General features: G+C 42.2%; 1 protein-coding gene across 1 annotated transcript; it reads right to left on the bottom strand.

The window, feature by feature from the left end:
* Positions 1 to 2,062: 2,062 nt before the first annotated feature.
* On the bottom strand, positions 2,063 to 10,778 carry rab3c (RAB3C, member RAS oncogene family). The gene is made up of 5 exons (XM_070833463.1): positions 10,725 to 10,778; positions 8,675 to 8,899; positions 5,156 to 5,274; positions 2,367 to 2,491; positions 2,063 to 2,254 (listed from the first exon to the last, which is right to left on the bottom strand). Exons 1-5 carry the CDS (start codon positions 10,740 to 10,742, stop codon positions 2,064 to 2,066), a joined length of 678 nt encoding a protein of 225 aa, XP_070689564.1. The 5' UTR covers positions 10,743 to 10,778; the 3' UTR covers position 2,063.
* Between the last annotated feature and the right edge of the window lie 3,203 nt (positions 10,779 to 13,981).

Raw genomic sequence — 13,981 nt, 5'->3', positions numbered from 1 at the left:
CAGATGCAGACACACGAAGCACGTGTGCACACATATGCACGGGGTCTTTGAACTAGTTTATGTGTATTCCTTGCCTTGGAATTAACAACAGTATGGCGTATGGCATGGACTATGTTATCTCCCTGACTATCTTTCACAAGAACACTGCATTTTGACATGATAATACAAGTTCAACCAACACCCAACAGTTAGCAGGAACAGCATAGAATACGTGAATACATTTGTACAAAAGGTATACACAAACAATACACTATATTACGTAATTTGTCAGTTCAATATGGCAGGTACACGCACATACACACTTACACACACACACACACACACACACACACACACCATGTCACCCATTCAGTGGCTGCAGTTACTGAACAAAGCACACACTCTTTTTTTGAGAGATTGTACATCAGTTTCAGAGCCATTCTGAACAAACTGTCACTCACATACTGCAGATAGAGTCATTGTACTCGAGGACAGGAGAAACTATGTACAGGGTTTCATTCATAAAATATTGCACTTATTGGCCCATTGCATCTCACAGCAAGTGCTATGATAATGCTCCTAGATCTGTAACACAGAGTGATATATACACTATCTTATTATATAAATCTACATAGATAAGTCAGGACTGACTTCATGCAATTTTTTGGAGCTTTTATTCAACTATGCAACAAACAACTGACGATGCTAAAGGAACCGTAGCGTTTTGGCACGAATGTTTTTTTCTTTTTTTTTCTATGAACTGCAGAACTGAAAGTCTGGATTTTAAGATGAGCTACAGCTTTTATACTATACGGACTTAAGTTCATCATTAAGACCACTACAGTAGTGAATACGCTTGCTAGGGGAGGCTTCCCATTTTAAAACACTGTATGTCTATGATGTTTTCTAAGTGGCTCACTGAGATGTTTCTTTCAGGAGGGATTTAATTTCATAGCACAAACATGACATTTTAGCATGCTGACTTAAAAGTTAAACAATTTTTTTTTTTTTTTATATATATATGGCTGTTTCTTCCATGCCAGAGCTGATCAGTTGTATATAATACACTGTACTGTGCCTTGTCAGTGTCCGATTTCTATTTAATGAAATGTTAGATTGTTGAGGATGGTCAGGATCTATCTTTAGATAAAACAGTACATATGATTGACTTTTTGGCAGCATGCTCATCGCATCAAACTATAAAGGGTCATCTTAGAGGCTAAGCACATAGAAATAGATGCTTTTAAGATTTACTAATATACTTATCGGGGGAAATCACACATCTACAGACGGTAAACGTGGAATAGTACTCACATCAACGTTATACATACAGGACTCATTCCAAAAGTAAACATGACAGAGGAACTTACAGAGGCCGAGTTGGAGATGCTAAAAGGCCACTTTTTTATCCAAGGTAGATGATTTTTAGATGACAGAGTTGCACTCATTTGTGACTCAGACGTGAAACTCACACTCATGCAAACCCACACTCAGTAACCGTACAGTCACACAACAACCACACATTTGTTACACAAAAGAAAGCCGCTACATCCTATAGTGCACTAAATCATAGATTTGGCAGCTTTAGGAGACAAAATCATCCTATAAAAGGAAAACACATACTGTACAAAAAATAAAAATAATCATTAAAGCACTCACTGACTCTATCCCTCATTTTAGAATTATTCTAGGTCTTAAAGATTTTAAAGGTCTTAAGGATTAACTGTACATCATGACTGTGGACTATTTCCAGTCTTATCATACACACTTGGTTTATAAACTGACTAACTAGTTGAGGAATGAGAATATGGTGTCTTTATATTCTAGATATCCTGTAATGTTACACATTTGTCAATAGCCATGTCTGTTTGTCTGGTTATTTGCTTTAGATATAAGGTGATAAAGTTGAGAGATAATACGACAGCATTTTGTAATTCTACCACTAAAAAGGGGTTGAACTGTAGTCCAGAGAAAGCAGCACTAGCAGGAGTGATAACGCTTGAGGGAAAACAAAACTCTGCACGCTCTACCACCTTACAGGACCTGCACTGCCCCCCCCCCCCTTTGCACCCTAACTGCAGTCACTAACAGTTGCATCCAGGCTGCTGGAGTGGCGGAGCGCTGTCTGTGAGCTTGGCAGTGGGAGCTCCCGTGGTGACGGCCGGATCAGTGTCCAAGCTCTCGGACATCTTGTCGCAAATTAGGTCGACGAGGCGTTCAAAGGTCTGCTTCACATTGATGTTGTCCTTGGCGCTGGTCTCAAAGAATTCAAAACCTTGGAAAGAGAAAAAGCAAGTAATGTGTAATATCCCAAAAGGCAATAAAAGCTATTATGACACCACCCAATTTAAATGACATAAAAGGGTGAGTGTTGCTCCAAGACTTACCCAACTGCTCTGCCAGCAGCCTGCCACTATCCACTGACACCACTCTCTCTTCTTCCATGTCACACTTATTTCCAGCCAGCACCACCTGTGCATTATCCCACGAGTAGGTTTTTATCTGGGTTGACCTGCACGTAATCAGAAAAAAATAGCCATCACAGTCAAACAAATGCTCTTGCTGCATTCTGTAAAAACCTGTCAGGCTTTTGTTTCTGTGCCACTTTTTATTGGACAGGATAAGAAATTGACATGCAAGATGGCAGAGCGAGGGGCATGTTGTAAAGTTTGTTCGCCATTTGCATCGGTCATGAACAGGGATTACATCACGTTGTGCATCACGAAATACTTGAGTCACTCATGGCAGCAGTCGAAAAATGGGTCAGCTGCCGCTCTGTATTGAAAACACGCAATCATTATTTCTCAGATGTAGATTACTATTAGTTATTTTCCAGCTATTTGATATTTGGATTTGTTCTTTGGCTGCTGCTAAATTTTGATTGGTAAGCTTGTCCGGGCTACAAACAACTGTGATGACTGAAAATACATATGGGAAACACTGGTATGATTCCTAAAACCATAAAGAAGATGCACACACCTTGAAAATGTGAAATATTCCTGCATGACAATGGCAACAATTTCAATATATATTTTATATTTACTGGAAATGTAATGTAAATCACGGAGGTGCTTGTACCGCTTTAACCGCCAAACATATTTTGAGAAGCAATTTAGGGAACAAATATCTCCTGTGGTGTTGCAGTTTGACTAAAAGTAGGGCAGCTAACATACCACAGGCTGACAACAGCAGAGAGAGAGCCAGTAAGAAAGAAAGGAAGAAACGACGACTCAGAGAGAGACAGAGAGAGAGAAAGCAGCATGATGTTGGCACTCCTCCTCTCTCTGTCCAGTTCTGACTCGCTACGGCAGTTCAGATGTGGGTCAGTTTGAATCCAACTGCTGATAATGTTCACTGTCAGAAAAGCAATGGTGTTTGTATCTGCCAGAGCTACATATGAATGGCTGGAATTAGCAGTGATGTTTGAACAATTTAGGCTTTGGAGAAGAGAAGACGAGAGGTGAAAAATGAATAGTAAATGCTTTGAGCTGTTTCTGTAATAAGCTTGTTTGTGTGCAATGCAATTCATTTGCATATTTTCTTTCTCCTTTATTTTATATCTACATTACAATATTTCCCTGTTTTGTCTCTGTCACAGGCAGGAAATGAGCACGTCACAAGCTTAATTCAGCCACAGTCGGGGAAGGAGCCGTTGCCACGGCAACCTCTTTTTTTCCTACAGCCTTGTCACAAGGAACAAGGGAAAGAGAGAGTGGAATAAAAGCCTGTGGCAAAGGCAAAAAGAAAGAATTCTGGTTATATGCGGGTAAAAAAAAGAGACTCTTCTCTTGTATACAGTTGAGTGATTTGTGTGCTGTCTGGTAAATAAGCTCACTGGTAACACTGCTGCCAGTGACACACATGGCTCCAATAATTAAGACACCCATCACAGACAGTGCTCAGACTGCAGTACTCCATCTAAGTGTCAGACAGCCTTTAAAAGAATAATAGGTGCGTCTGGCTCCGACCTCTCTTTACAAGAAAGCCTTGTTTTCCCAGCGTAGAATGACCAGGAATTTATTTCTTACCAAATCAGGCTGGTAATGTGGAACATTTTAACACAATGCATGCTGACGATTTAAATAATAACCTAGATAATAACTTTAATCGTGTGTTCTCTTAGGTCAGATGCAGACGCTTTGGCCATTGCAGGCGCTTCCTAAAGAAGCTGTCAAGTGCTGCTCCCTAAGTGATGAGGTCTAAGTAGACACTGGCCTTAATGCTGATTGTCATGGTCCTACAATGTGTACAACCCGAGTGGCATGCAGGTGCAGTGTCACATGCTTCCATCCATATCAAGTCCATGCGAGTCAAATCATCTATCATCATCTACCTTGCAGCTGATGCAGGCGTAACATCATGAGAATGTTACAGTAACGATTCAGAAATCTTTCCTCTCTAAAATGCTCATTCTGTGCTGCAATAATCTCTTTGGGCTGGCAGAGGGAGATAACCGTAGGACAGCAGGGTGTAAATAAAATGGGGGATGACAGTTTCTCAACATAACACCTGTGGAGAGCCAGGGTGTGAGGAGAAAGATCAGCAAAATGTGAATCAAAACACACATTTAACACTAAAGGCAGAGCTGAAATTCCTCTGTGCTTCACCAAAGCTTCCCAGCTGTTGTGCAGCACTGTTTGTGCTTATGAGAACATGCTTGTGTCTGGACCAAGAACCCTAACCCAGAAACCTGGTTTCTGCAGCCAATTGAACGTCGCCTTCCAAGTCCTGTTTTAGACATGAATGCATCATCGTAAATCACTGACATTTGGGCTTGGCTCGGAGTTACCGTTCAGCTGGCAGACGCTCGTGTGACTCATGAATGGAAGAGAGCCATGACCTTGACAAATTTCCCCTAGATCTCCAAGTCTGACAAAGATGCACACATGCACACTACTAAACAAGTGAGAGACATGTACTGTCACTGCTATGAGACAGGGATGGTTAACTGTTCAGGTTTGCAGATTTGTCTCATGAGTAGGAAAAATATCAAGATATCAAGAGTGCAGGACATCAACTGATTGTGCTATCGTGACAGACTGGAAGCATCGATCTGATGCTCATAACAATAAGATATGACCCACAGAAAGAAATGGGATATGAGATGACCTGATCTACATACAGAACTTGTTAAAAACAGACCAGCATTAACTCCAAAGAGCCCAAAACGACTCACCAGTCCTGCACAGCGCCGAAGGACTCCTCGTTGGTGATGTCGTACATTAGGATGAAGCCCATGGCCCCGCGGTAGTAAGCAGTGGTGATGGTCCTGTAACGCTCCTGGCCTGCTGTGTCCTACACACAGACAACATGATTTAGCATCACTGTTAGCCAGCTGCCTGATATTTACACTGTCAGGCTCAGCAACACTGACATGAGCCCACGCAGCAGACTCATGGTATATGCAGGTTCATGATGGCAGATTAGCAGACATGTACATTATTAATCTGCAGTTATTTATACACACTAAGACAGATTCTTTCATCCAAATCCACAGAGAAGGATGTCATCTATATTTCTACATCTACAAATACTTGTAGAGGCTACATTTGTTGTGTCTATGACGTGGAAACAATCATTATGCTAATTGCCTCGCTGGCTTTGCATTGATAGGATGCCAAAAACAGCAATTCCGTTTTGGCTGATGTGATTGATTCTTTCCTCTCCTCAGTAAAATAATCACTCAGCTGTGTTTAACACTCAGTGGTGGGATATACAGAGCTCAATTTGTGACATGCATTTCACAGAGAAGGGGCTGAAAATAGAGATTAAATTATCTAAACACTGAAAAAATGCTTGCTGTTCATGACAAGGCTGAATGAATTGCTCAAAGGCAATGCAAGTGAGTGGTTACCCAGCATTCAAGAAGAAGTGCATTTTACACAGACTGCCCTGGTAACAAGCGCCCACTGCAGCCTTTGCCACGAGATGTCACTGAAAATGCTAATGGAGCCCGATGCAGATAGATGAAGTGTTTCTATTGCGAATGTGTCCATGAGGAAGGAAGACAGAAACGAGTTCAGGAATAATTGTATAGTTTATCTGGTCTTTAAGCCTCCTCCTGCAAGTAATTGTTCATGTAAGTATAAGATTTGTTGTTTTATTATAACTTATACAATAATAAATCCCTCCTGTTTACACTGTATGTTTACTGTGCTGTTCCACCCACAACAAGTATGTTTGCAGGCCTCTGTGAATCATGATGGAGGACTTCTGGCTGCTCCACTTGGCTCTTGTTAAACAGAAGCCCGGCAGGCAGCACTGGATTGCATTTGCCACAGTGGTTTTGTTAGCTGTCAGTCTGCACATGGCTGCAACAGTGTGCCTGTTATAGCCAGGGGACAGCTCTGACCTTCACTCTACAGAGGCAGAGCTCACAGCCGGCCGAGCTTCCACACACCGCACCCAGGACCTTTTGTCTGTTTACAATGACTCCAAAATTGCATGCGAATATTTGCATTTTTAATGTCAGCGGCTACGGTGTGTTGTAACTATAGTAACATTCTGAACAACATAAGAGATGATGAAAATGTTGTGTTTTTTTGTTACTGTGGACGTACCAAGTCATGATATAAGTATGTATAAGTCATCTGAATGTTGTTTTCACCTCAGTCTTTATCTTGTCTGAATTCTTAGTCTCAGACATTTCAGTAGCCTATTGATTCTTGTCCAAGTGCTTAACAATGACTTTTGCATTTCCAGGCTATTTCAGCGAGACGGTTTGCTTGTTCTCAGTTAAAAAAAAAAAAACGTGCAGGACAGGAAAAAAAAAATGCTGAGTCCGGTGAATCGGAGCTCCTTGAATAGCTTCGCTTGTAGTCTGCAGCTCACCAAATCAATCCAAGAAGCTGACTTCTTCAAGTGGGGGGGTAGCGAGCGGAGGCTGACACTCGCCTGAACTCTTCCTCATTCAGTAAAGTGAGTCTCAGTTTGTCACAAAGTTCATCTTGGCAATGCTCAGCACTGGGTTTCATTCACATCAGGCTGACACGATAGCGAGCACGACTCTAGATGCATTTTGACGCTTTTATCTCCCGGCAGATTAATGGGGCGACTACCAAAATGACATTAGCCAATAGCCATCACCTTAAATGGCCACTTACAATAAGTCTCAGCTCTCTCAGAGCCCAATTAAAAAAGACAGGCCAATTATCTGGATGCAAGGCCAATCCTTTTTCTCTCTAAATATGCTTGTCTTTGCTAATGATGAAAACACATTATCTCGATTAGCCAGTCATTTGAGTGCTCAAATCCAGGTTTCACATCCTGCTGGAGCACTTCTTTTAGTGTCTTTGTGTCATCTGCAAACACCAAATGTCTGAGGATGGCTAATTGCTGCAAAAGACAACAGTTATGACAAGAGAGACCAAACCTCTGAAGGAAAGCTGGTGTTTTGTGGAGTACGGCAAGAAACAGAGAAAAAGAGAGGAGCGTCTACAATCTATCGCCCCACTATCTCGGAGGTATTTCAAGACAATCTGCTTCAACAGCTCAGATGAACTCCTAATTAAACAGCCTCAGACGTTCTTCAGTTTTGCCACACATTCTGAGGAAGGTGTTGCTTCTGTGCTCTTCCCCACTGCGTGCAAAACTAACGCTTACTATTCTCCAGTCAGTGATGTTGAGACTTCCATCTGTCTCTGTACGTACATCGTAGGGTGTCAAACCAAGAAAACACAATACTGCCTTTCCTGAAGCTTTCTTCAATTAATTAAGCCGATTCACAACATGTTTTTAAGACTAAGGAACAAAGAGCTGTGCTTTTTTTTATTTTGTCCTGAATTGAGACACTGAAATTTAAACACTAATATTGTAAAATGACTTAGTTGGAATGCTGAAACACTTCATGGGTGAAATGGTCCTTTTTTTCTATATTGATGTTGAAACCCTTTATTATTGTTTATATACCTTCCAATGAAATGCTGAAATGAGGAGAAGGAATATATTTAAACATTCTTTACTTTGAAAAGGAGAGGGAAGTATGTCCAAGCATACCAACCAAGCATGATCTCTCCGAAGAGCCAAAACCCTGACAAGAATTGAATTAATTCATAGGTGATCTCGTGTGTGCAGGACTTCTCTGCGTGGCCAAGCATACAAGCCATCAACTCAAAACCTGTCACGGTCCTTGAAACGTATTGATCGGCAGAGAAAGATATTGGCAGAGGTCAGGAGAAAGTGGGCTCTGGGCATAGACTGACAGCCTTTTACTGACAGGAGTCACTCTGTGGGAACACAAAGAGGGGAGGAAACAGGAGAAACGAGGGGGCAGGGTGTCTCTGAAGAGCCCCTTCCCCCTTAGAGCTTAGGTAGTCCTCCAGGAGACCTTGGAGGACAACAGGAAACAGATTTCTCCCCGACATTAACTGTGTTTCAACAGTGTTCATCAATGTTCTTGATTGAAGTTAAATGGAAATGCATGGTTGGCATGACAGGAGATATCGTGACATGAAAGGAAAATGTACATGAAAGGGAAACGTACACTCTGATATACATGTCATATACATATTTCTATATATAAGGATTTATCAGAAAAAAAACAGGCTCTTTAACAGGAAATAATGAGTTGGTATCTGGAGTGCAGGATAATCAGAAATAACAAATATTTGATAGCTATATTCTTGGTTTGGTCAAGAATCCAAATTGTTGTGGCTAACTTCTAAATGTTTGATGCTGCCTTGTTAATATTTCATACCCATATCTGCAGTTTGATCCTCTTGTCATTCTTGTACACAGTCTTCACTTTGAAGTCGATGCCCACTGTGCTGACGAAGGCCGAAGTGAAGGCGTCATCGGCGTAGCGGAACAGGAAAGACGTTTTGCCCACACTGCTGTTGCCGATGATCAGCAGCTTGAACATATAATCAAAGTTTTGGTCCCCTCCCTCTCCCTTCCCTTTCACATCCTGAGTGGCAGCCATCTGCAAAGAAGAAAAACCGATGCTGAAAAGAGCTTCACCTTGAGTAAACGAGAAGGTTTTCAGAGCCGTGACGCACAGAAGATGAGGACCCGAACGGATAACATGTTTTCCATTTGACTCTTAACTACTTAAGAAAGCAGCTTCTACTATATGTACGCATGCTGGGACATGAAAGGGAGGGAAAGAGGTGGATTTCGCGCTCGGAGTACAGTACAAGCTTGTTGTACAGGCCACAGATCAGAGGTGACAGAAGGCTGTGTCAGGCAAACCAGCATGACCGACACAGCAAGCTGTTGTATTGATGAGTATTAAGTAACCAGGATTTTAGATAAGCTGAGTTTGTCCTCTATAAGGCCAATTTCTATTCAGAATGACTCCTTTAATGAAACTTATTAATGTTATTATAGTTATTAGGCAACTTAAAGAGGAGCTCACAAACACATTTCAGATCCAGTACTGGATCTGTACTGGGGAAATACTGTGGTACAACATTCCAATCTTAATGTTACTATTAGCATTTCTAAACGTGTGTGATGTTTCGCTTGTACATTTGAAAAGCAAGAAACACAGTCAACTTCACCAAAATTCATCTTCCACCATCCACACTGCTGTTGTGCAAAGGCTATATCAGACGTGAATCTTTCACCTTAGCAACGCGTTTACACGGAGCATTTCCGTGCAAGCTGTCAGCAGTCAGCGGCCTGAGAGGACAAGAGTACTACGAGCAAGATGACACGAGCACAGTCATCTTTGCTCCAAGGTGAATGTTTTGACAAAGCTACTGCGCTTATGTGGCCAACACTGGCGGCCAAGCTGTCCTTGTAGCCTATCCGGTTATAAAAATGCCGGACCCAGATCCTGCACATCCTGCACCGGGTTTCTCTTCGCTTCCGTATATGGAAAAAAAAAAAAAAAACACACACACACACACACAAAAAAAAAAACCCAACACTGAGGCTGTATTTGCAAGGACACCGCTTTCAAAATATCAGTGCAACGCTGGCAGTTACACACACCACGATAAAACCAGTCGATCTCATATGAAATCACACGGTGTAGTCGAGACAGGGAGCTGCATGCCAGCTAATGTTAGACAAGCAATTCTGGGCAGGAGGTCATTTAATCTATTCATGAAATTCCTCCATTTAACTATTCATTAATCAAACTAGCAAAAAGGCGTTGAGGACATTGTGTGAACAAACCTGTTTTGAAGGCCTCGGCTCTATCTGTATCTGCCCCTGTTCTGCAGAATACGCTTTTTTTTAAAAATATATATATATTTGTGTCTAATGCGGGCGTTGATTTCCTTCCCCCCTCTGTGTGTCGCTTTCTCTTTGCAGCGCCGACCGGTTTCAGCACCTGGGAGCTGTCCCCTCCGCTTCCGATGTGGCACGCGCCCCTGAGCTGACGAGGCTGGCTCGCGTGAGCACGAGCGTAAGGAAAGTGCGTTTCGTGCGCGTCTCTGACGTCATCAGGGTAAAGTGGTGGAGCGGGGAGGGGGGGTAGTTAAGAAGATGGGGGTTGTAGTTTTTGCACAGTGTCGCATCAGAGATTGGCTTCGACAGCAAAAGTAGAGATTTGACTACGTTACTCAGCATGCAGCGCGGCACAGCTGTCAGCAGCTGTGTGATTTACTGTGGAAGCATAGGAAAAACCAAACGGGTTTGTAGTTCATTTTCAAGAACCAGGCATCTATTGTCCCGCAGTCCCCCAATCATGCATGTAAGGCTAAAATTAAATAAATCTGGAAACCTGAGTTCAGTCTCACTCCTCAGACCTGACCCAGTCCGTCATAAACAGCCTGTAATAGAGTCGTGCATCTTACCTTCCCATACAAGTCCATTTTAACCTCAATTATGTCTCCCTATTACAGAAATCACTCCACTAGCTATAACAAACTCCCAGCTGGACAGCATTTTTTTTTCTTTCAGGAAGCAGATATAATGGCCTCTCGTTTTGCGTCACTCTCGGTCGGTGCTGCCGTCCCCCGCCCACACAGACAGCCCCGCTTCACAGAGCGAGCGTCTGAGCAAATAAGAGGCCTGAGTGGTGGTGATTATAATTACAGTGGGCCTTTCAATGGCAGTGCGGGACGAAGCCGCGGCGGAAGTGGGAAAAAATGGGCATCTTTGCAATTGTAATCACGTCGGAACTCTTTCAGGCGGATTATAAAGCCTGCATAATTAATTTGAGAGATGCAAATGTGGCACTATTGTCATAAGGAAGTGAGCACCGGCAGGCTCATATCAGCAGTTATTCTGAGTGTTTTTCAGTGTAGTCTTTAAATTACCAGCCTGCATTATCTCCCATTACTCATCTCACGCCTGTATTTCTATTAGTCCACGATGTGCTACGAAACAACACAGTACCAGACACAACAGACATTATATAAACGAAGACTCCAGGTGTAATAAGGCTGGAGTTTGGCAGGCACCTGATAGGGCGTGTGTGAGATGATGGGCGGGCTGTAGAGCAGATTGACAGCCCTTCTGCTTGGAGTGGAGGAGGATCTGTGAGAGCAGGCTGCGGACTGAGAACACAGCAGACGAAGGGGGGCGGGTCAGGTAAGCTGTGCAGGCACCGAGTCTCTACAAATCTGCGGGTTTTGTGTCATAACTTCACAAATGTGCCAAATCTGTACGCTGTATGTGTGCATCTTGCGCCAAAGTAGGGTTACTTTTAAATATTCAGGTCCGATTTCGATTGAGATCAATCTGAAATCCTAAATAAATGCGTTAGCGTGTTTGAATGGTGCTGGAATCATTTCTAGTGGTGGAGCTCCTCTTTCCAGGCATAATCGCTCTGATCAGAGCAGAGCTGCTGTTGTTTTAGATGTGTTTCAAACATGATCTAAACGCAGTAAACAAAACTTTTTCTAGAGGTTTCTGCAGGAGAAAAGGCCACGGTGGCACCATCTGCTGTTGGAGAAGCTGCTCTACTGATCTGCTGGCAATTCTCAAAGGCGTCCTTGTGGTTAATGATTAACAAAGCAATATTGGCACAGATCAAATAAGTGTTGCTACATAAGCCTCCTGACGTGTTGATACTGAAGTGACTTCCAGCTATAGTCTATTTACAAAAGGAGACTGTTTGGTTAATTTTATCCTGAGCAAACTTACCCTGTTTTAATGTCACACTTTTACAAATGAAGGAGAGACCTGACTAATAAATTGGCCAGACTCAGTAAGACATAATATTATCGCCAATATTGGTTTAAGCGTATATGTTGGCCAGTAAGCAACAAGAAACTGCAGTCCAGAAATGCCAAATGTTTGAGATCACTTACAAACTGTGTCTTCATGTCATAGTTTGTCAACCAGAGAGCACTGATAAGTTTATTTATCCTCAGTAAAAGCCTGATAATAAGACTGAAGTGCTCATCTGTGTCACTTCAGTCATTCAGCCTGACCCTTGTGTTTGCTGACTTGTTGGTGTTTTATATTCTTTATCCTTAACCATTACTAGTTAGTGTGTATTTTCGCATATTCATTTTCAGTTGACATAGAAGCTTCGGTAGTGTTTGTTAGGACTCAAAATTATTCAACCCCCATTGCAAATTAGGAGTATTGGCAAGATTTACAAACTTTTCGCTGTGTTCAATGAACAGCTGATACAAGAACAATTTAGACAGCTCAACACAACTAATATTACAGATTACAGTTTGTCACAATATGCCACTTTAAATGACTACTACAGTCTCAAAATTATTCAACCCCCTCTTGACAAGCATCTTTAGTACTTAGTAGAGCAGCTTTTTGCTGTTATGATCTGCTATGTGATGCACAGCCACATATCAGCTGTCAAAAGACTTCTTCTTTAGGTAGAGGAGATTGGAGCCAGCTTGCAAGTTATAACAAAGTTTAATCTTACATGTAAGAGGAGCGTTTGACAGTGCAACAACATCATGGAGGTTACAGAGTAAAAGGCTCATCTGGTGAGCATATACAGTTAGGTTTTACAATGGGCGTTGTGGGTGTAGTTCTCACACATTGTGTTATCATCTACTGGCGTGAGAACTTCTTCTTGTCCTTGTAGATATGAGGCTTCCCACCGTTGCAGAGCACACCCTCGATTGCCACTCTGTCTGGCAATTCGTGAGCATGTCCTTGGATGGCAATTCTCATAACATTCCCTCCTGTTTGCACTCACAAGAGTGCAACTTTCCACGTAACATATAAGAACTTTACCTTACATGTATATCAAAAGCCCATGGAGTGTAAGAGCGAAAAACCTGTCTGGCAGAACAATCAATCTTTCTGGACAGGAAAATTCTCTTACGGCCCCGCTGCCCCGGTGACCGCACTATGGCACTCCCAGAGGGTCACAATAATGTCAAAAATTAACTGCACACAAACGGTACACAATGAGAATAATAGCTGTTGTCTGCTCTGGAAACTTTGAGTATGGGAACATCCGTAAAAGAACAGAAACTGTCCACCTCCAGGCTGGTCATCCCATCGTACCTGTGAAGTGGACCTGCCCCTAATAACTAATCATTATTTCCCTGATAGACGAAAACAAAGTAAAACATGGATGTGAATATGGGAACATATCTATTATCACCAAACAGTATCTTTTTCCTTCAATTTTTGTTTAGTTCTATGAAATCCATACAGACAATTTGAAAATGGTAGGTTACTTCAGGAAATGTACCTTGTCTTGGAGTAGTTTTGATAACCATAGATTGTAAATGTTTTATTTATCACAGATACCATCCCTCCTGTTGATACATGTGAAATCCCATGGATCAAAAATAGCTGCAAATCTAAAATGATTCTGCTGACTGATCATTGTCCTGTTGCCACTCGTCATCCTCCTCATGATCCTCCTCTGTGTTCTGGCCCTCTGTCCAATGTCCAAATTTGCCACAATTGAAGCATCTGCCGTCCCCTCCGTGTCCTCGTCCCCATCCTCGTCTACCTCCTCCTCTTCGATCATTTCCTCGGTAACAAACATCATAATATTCATCAGTGGGAAATTCATCACAGTCATCAACAATAAAAGTGTCATTACTTTTAGCTTTAAGTTTCTTTTTCTTTACATTCATTTGTTCCTCACCATGTTCTGCATGATCTTTGGTGG

Source organism: Pempheris klunzingeri, chromosome 7, assembly GCF_042242105.1.
Source record: "Pempheris klunzingeri isolate RE-2024b chromosome 7, fPemKlu1.hap1, whole genome shotgun sequence".
Classification (NCBI taxonomy): domain Eukaryota; kingdom Metazoa; phylum Chordata; class Actinopteri; order Acropomatiformes; family Pempheridae; genus Pempheris; species Pempheris klunzingeri.
This window is presented reverse-complemented; position numbering and strand designations above follow the sequence as displayed.

Coding starts and splice junctions, on each gene's coding strand:
- rab3c (XM_070833463.1), bottom strand. Junction 2,492..5,155: donor TTCGGCGCTGTGCAGGACTG/GTGAGTCGTTTT, acceptor GATTACGTGCAG/GTCAACCCAGATAAAAACCT. Junction 2,255..2,366: donor GCTGCTGGCAGAGCAGTTGG/GTAAGTCTTGGA, acceptor TCTCTTTCCAAG/GTTTTGAATTCTTTGAGACC.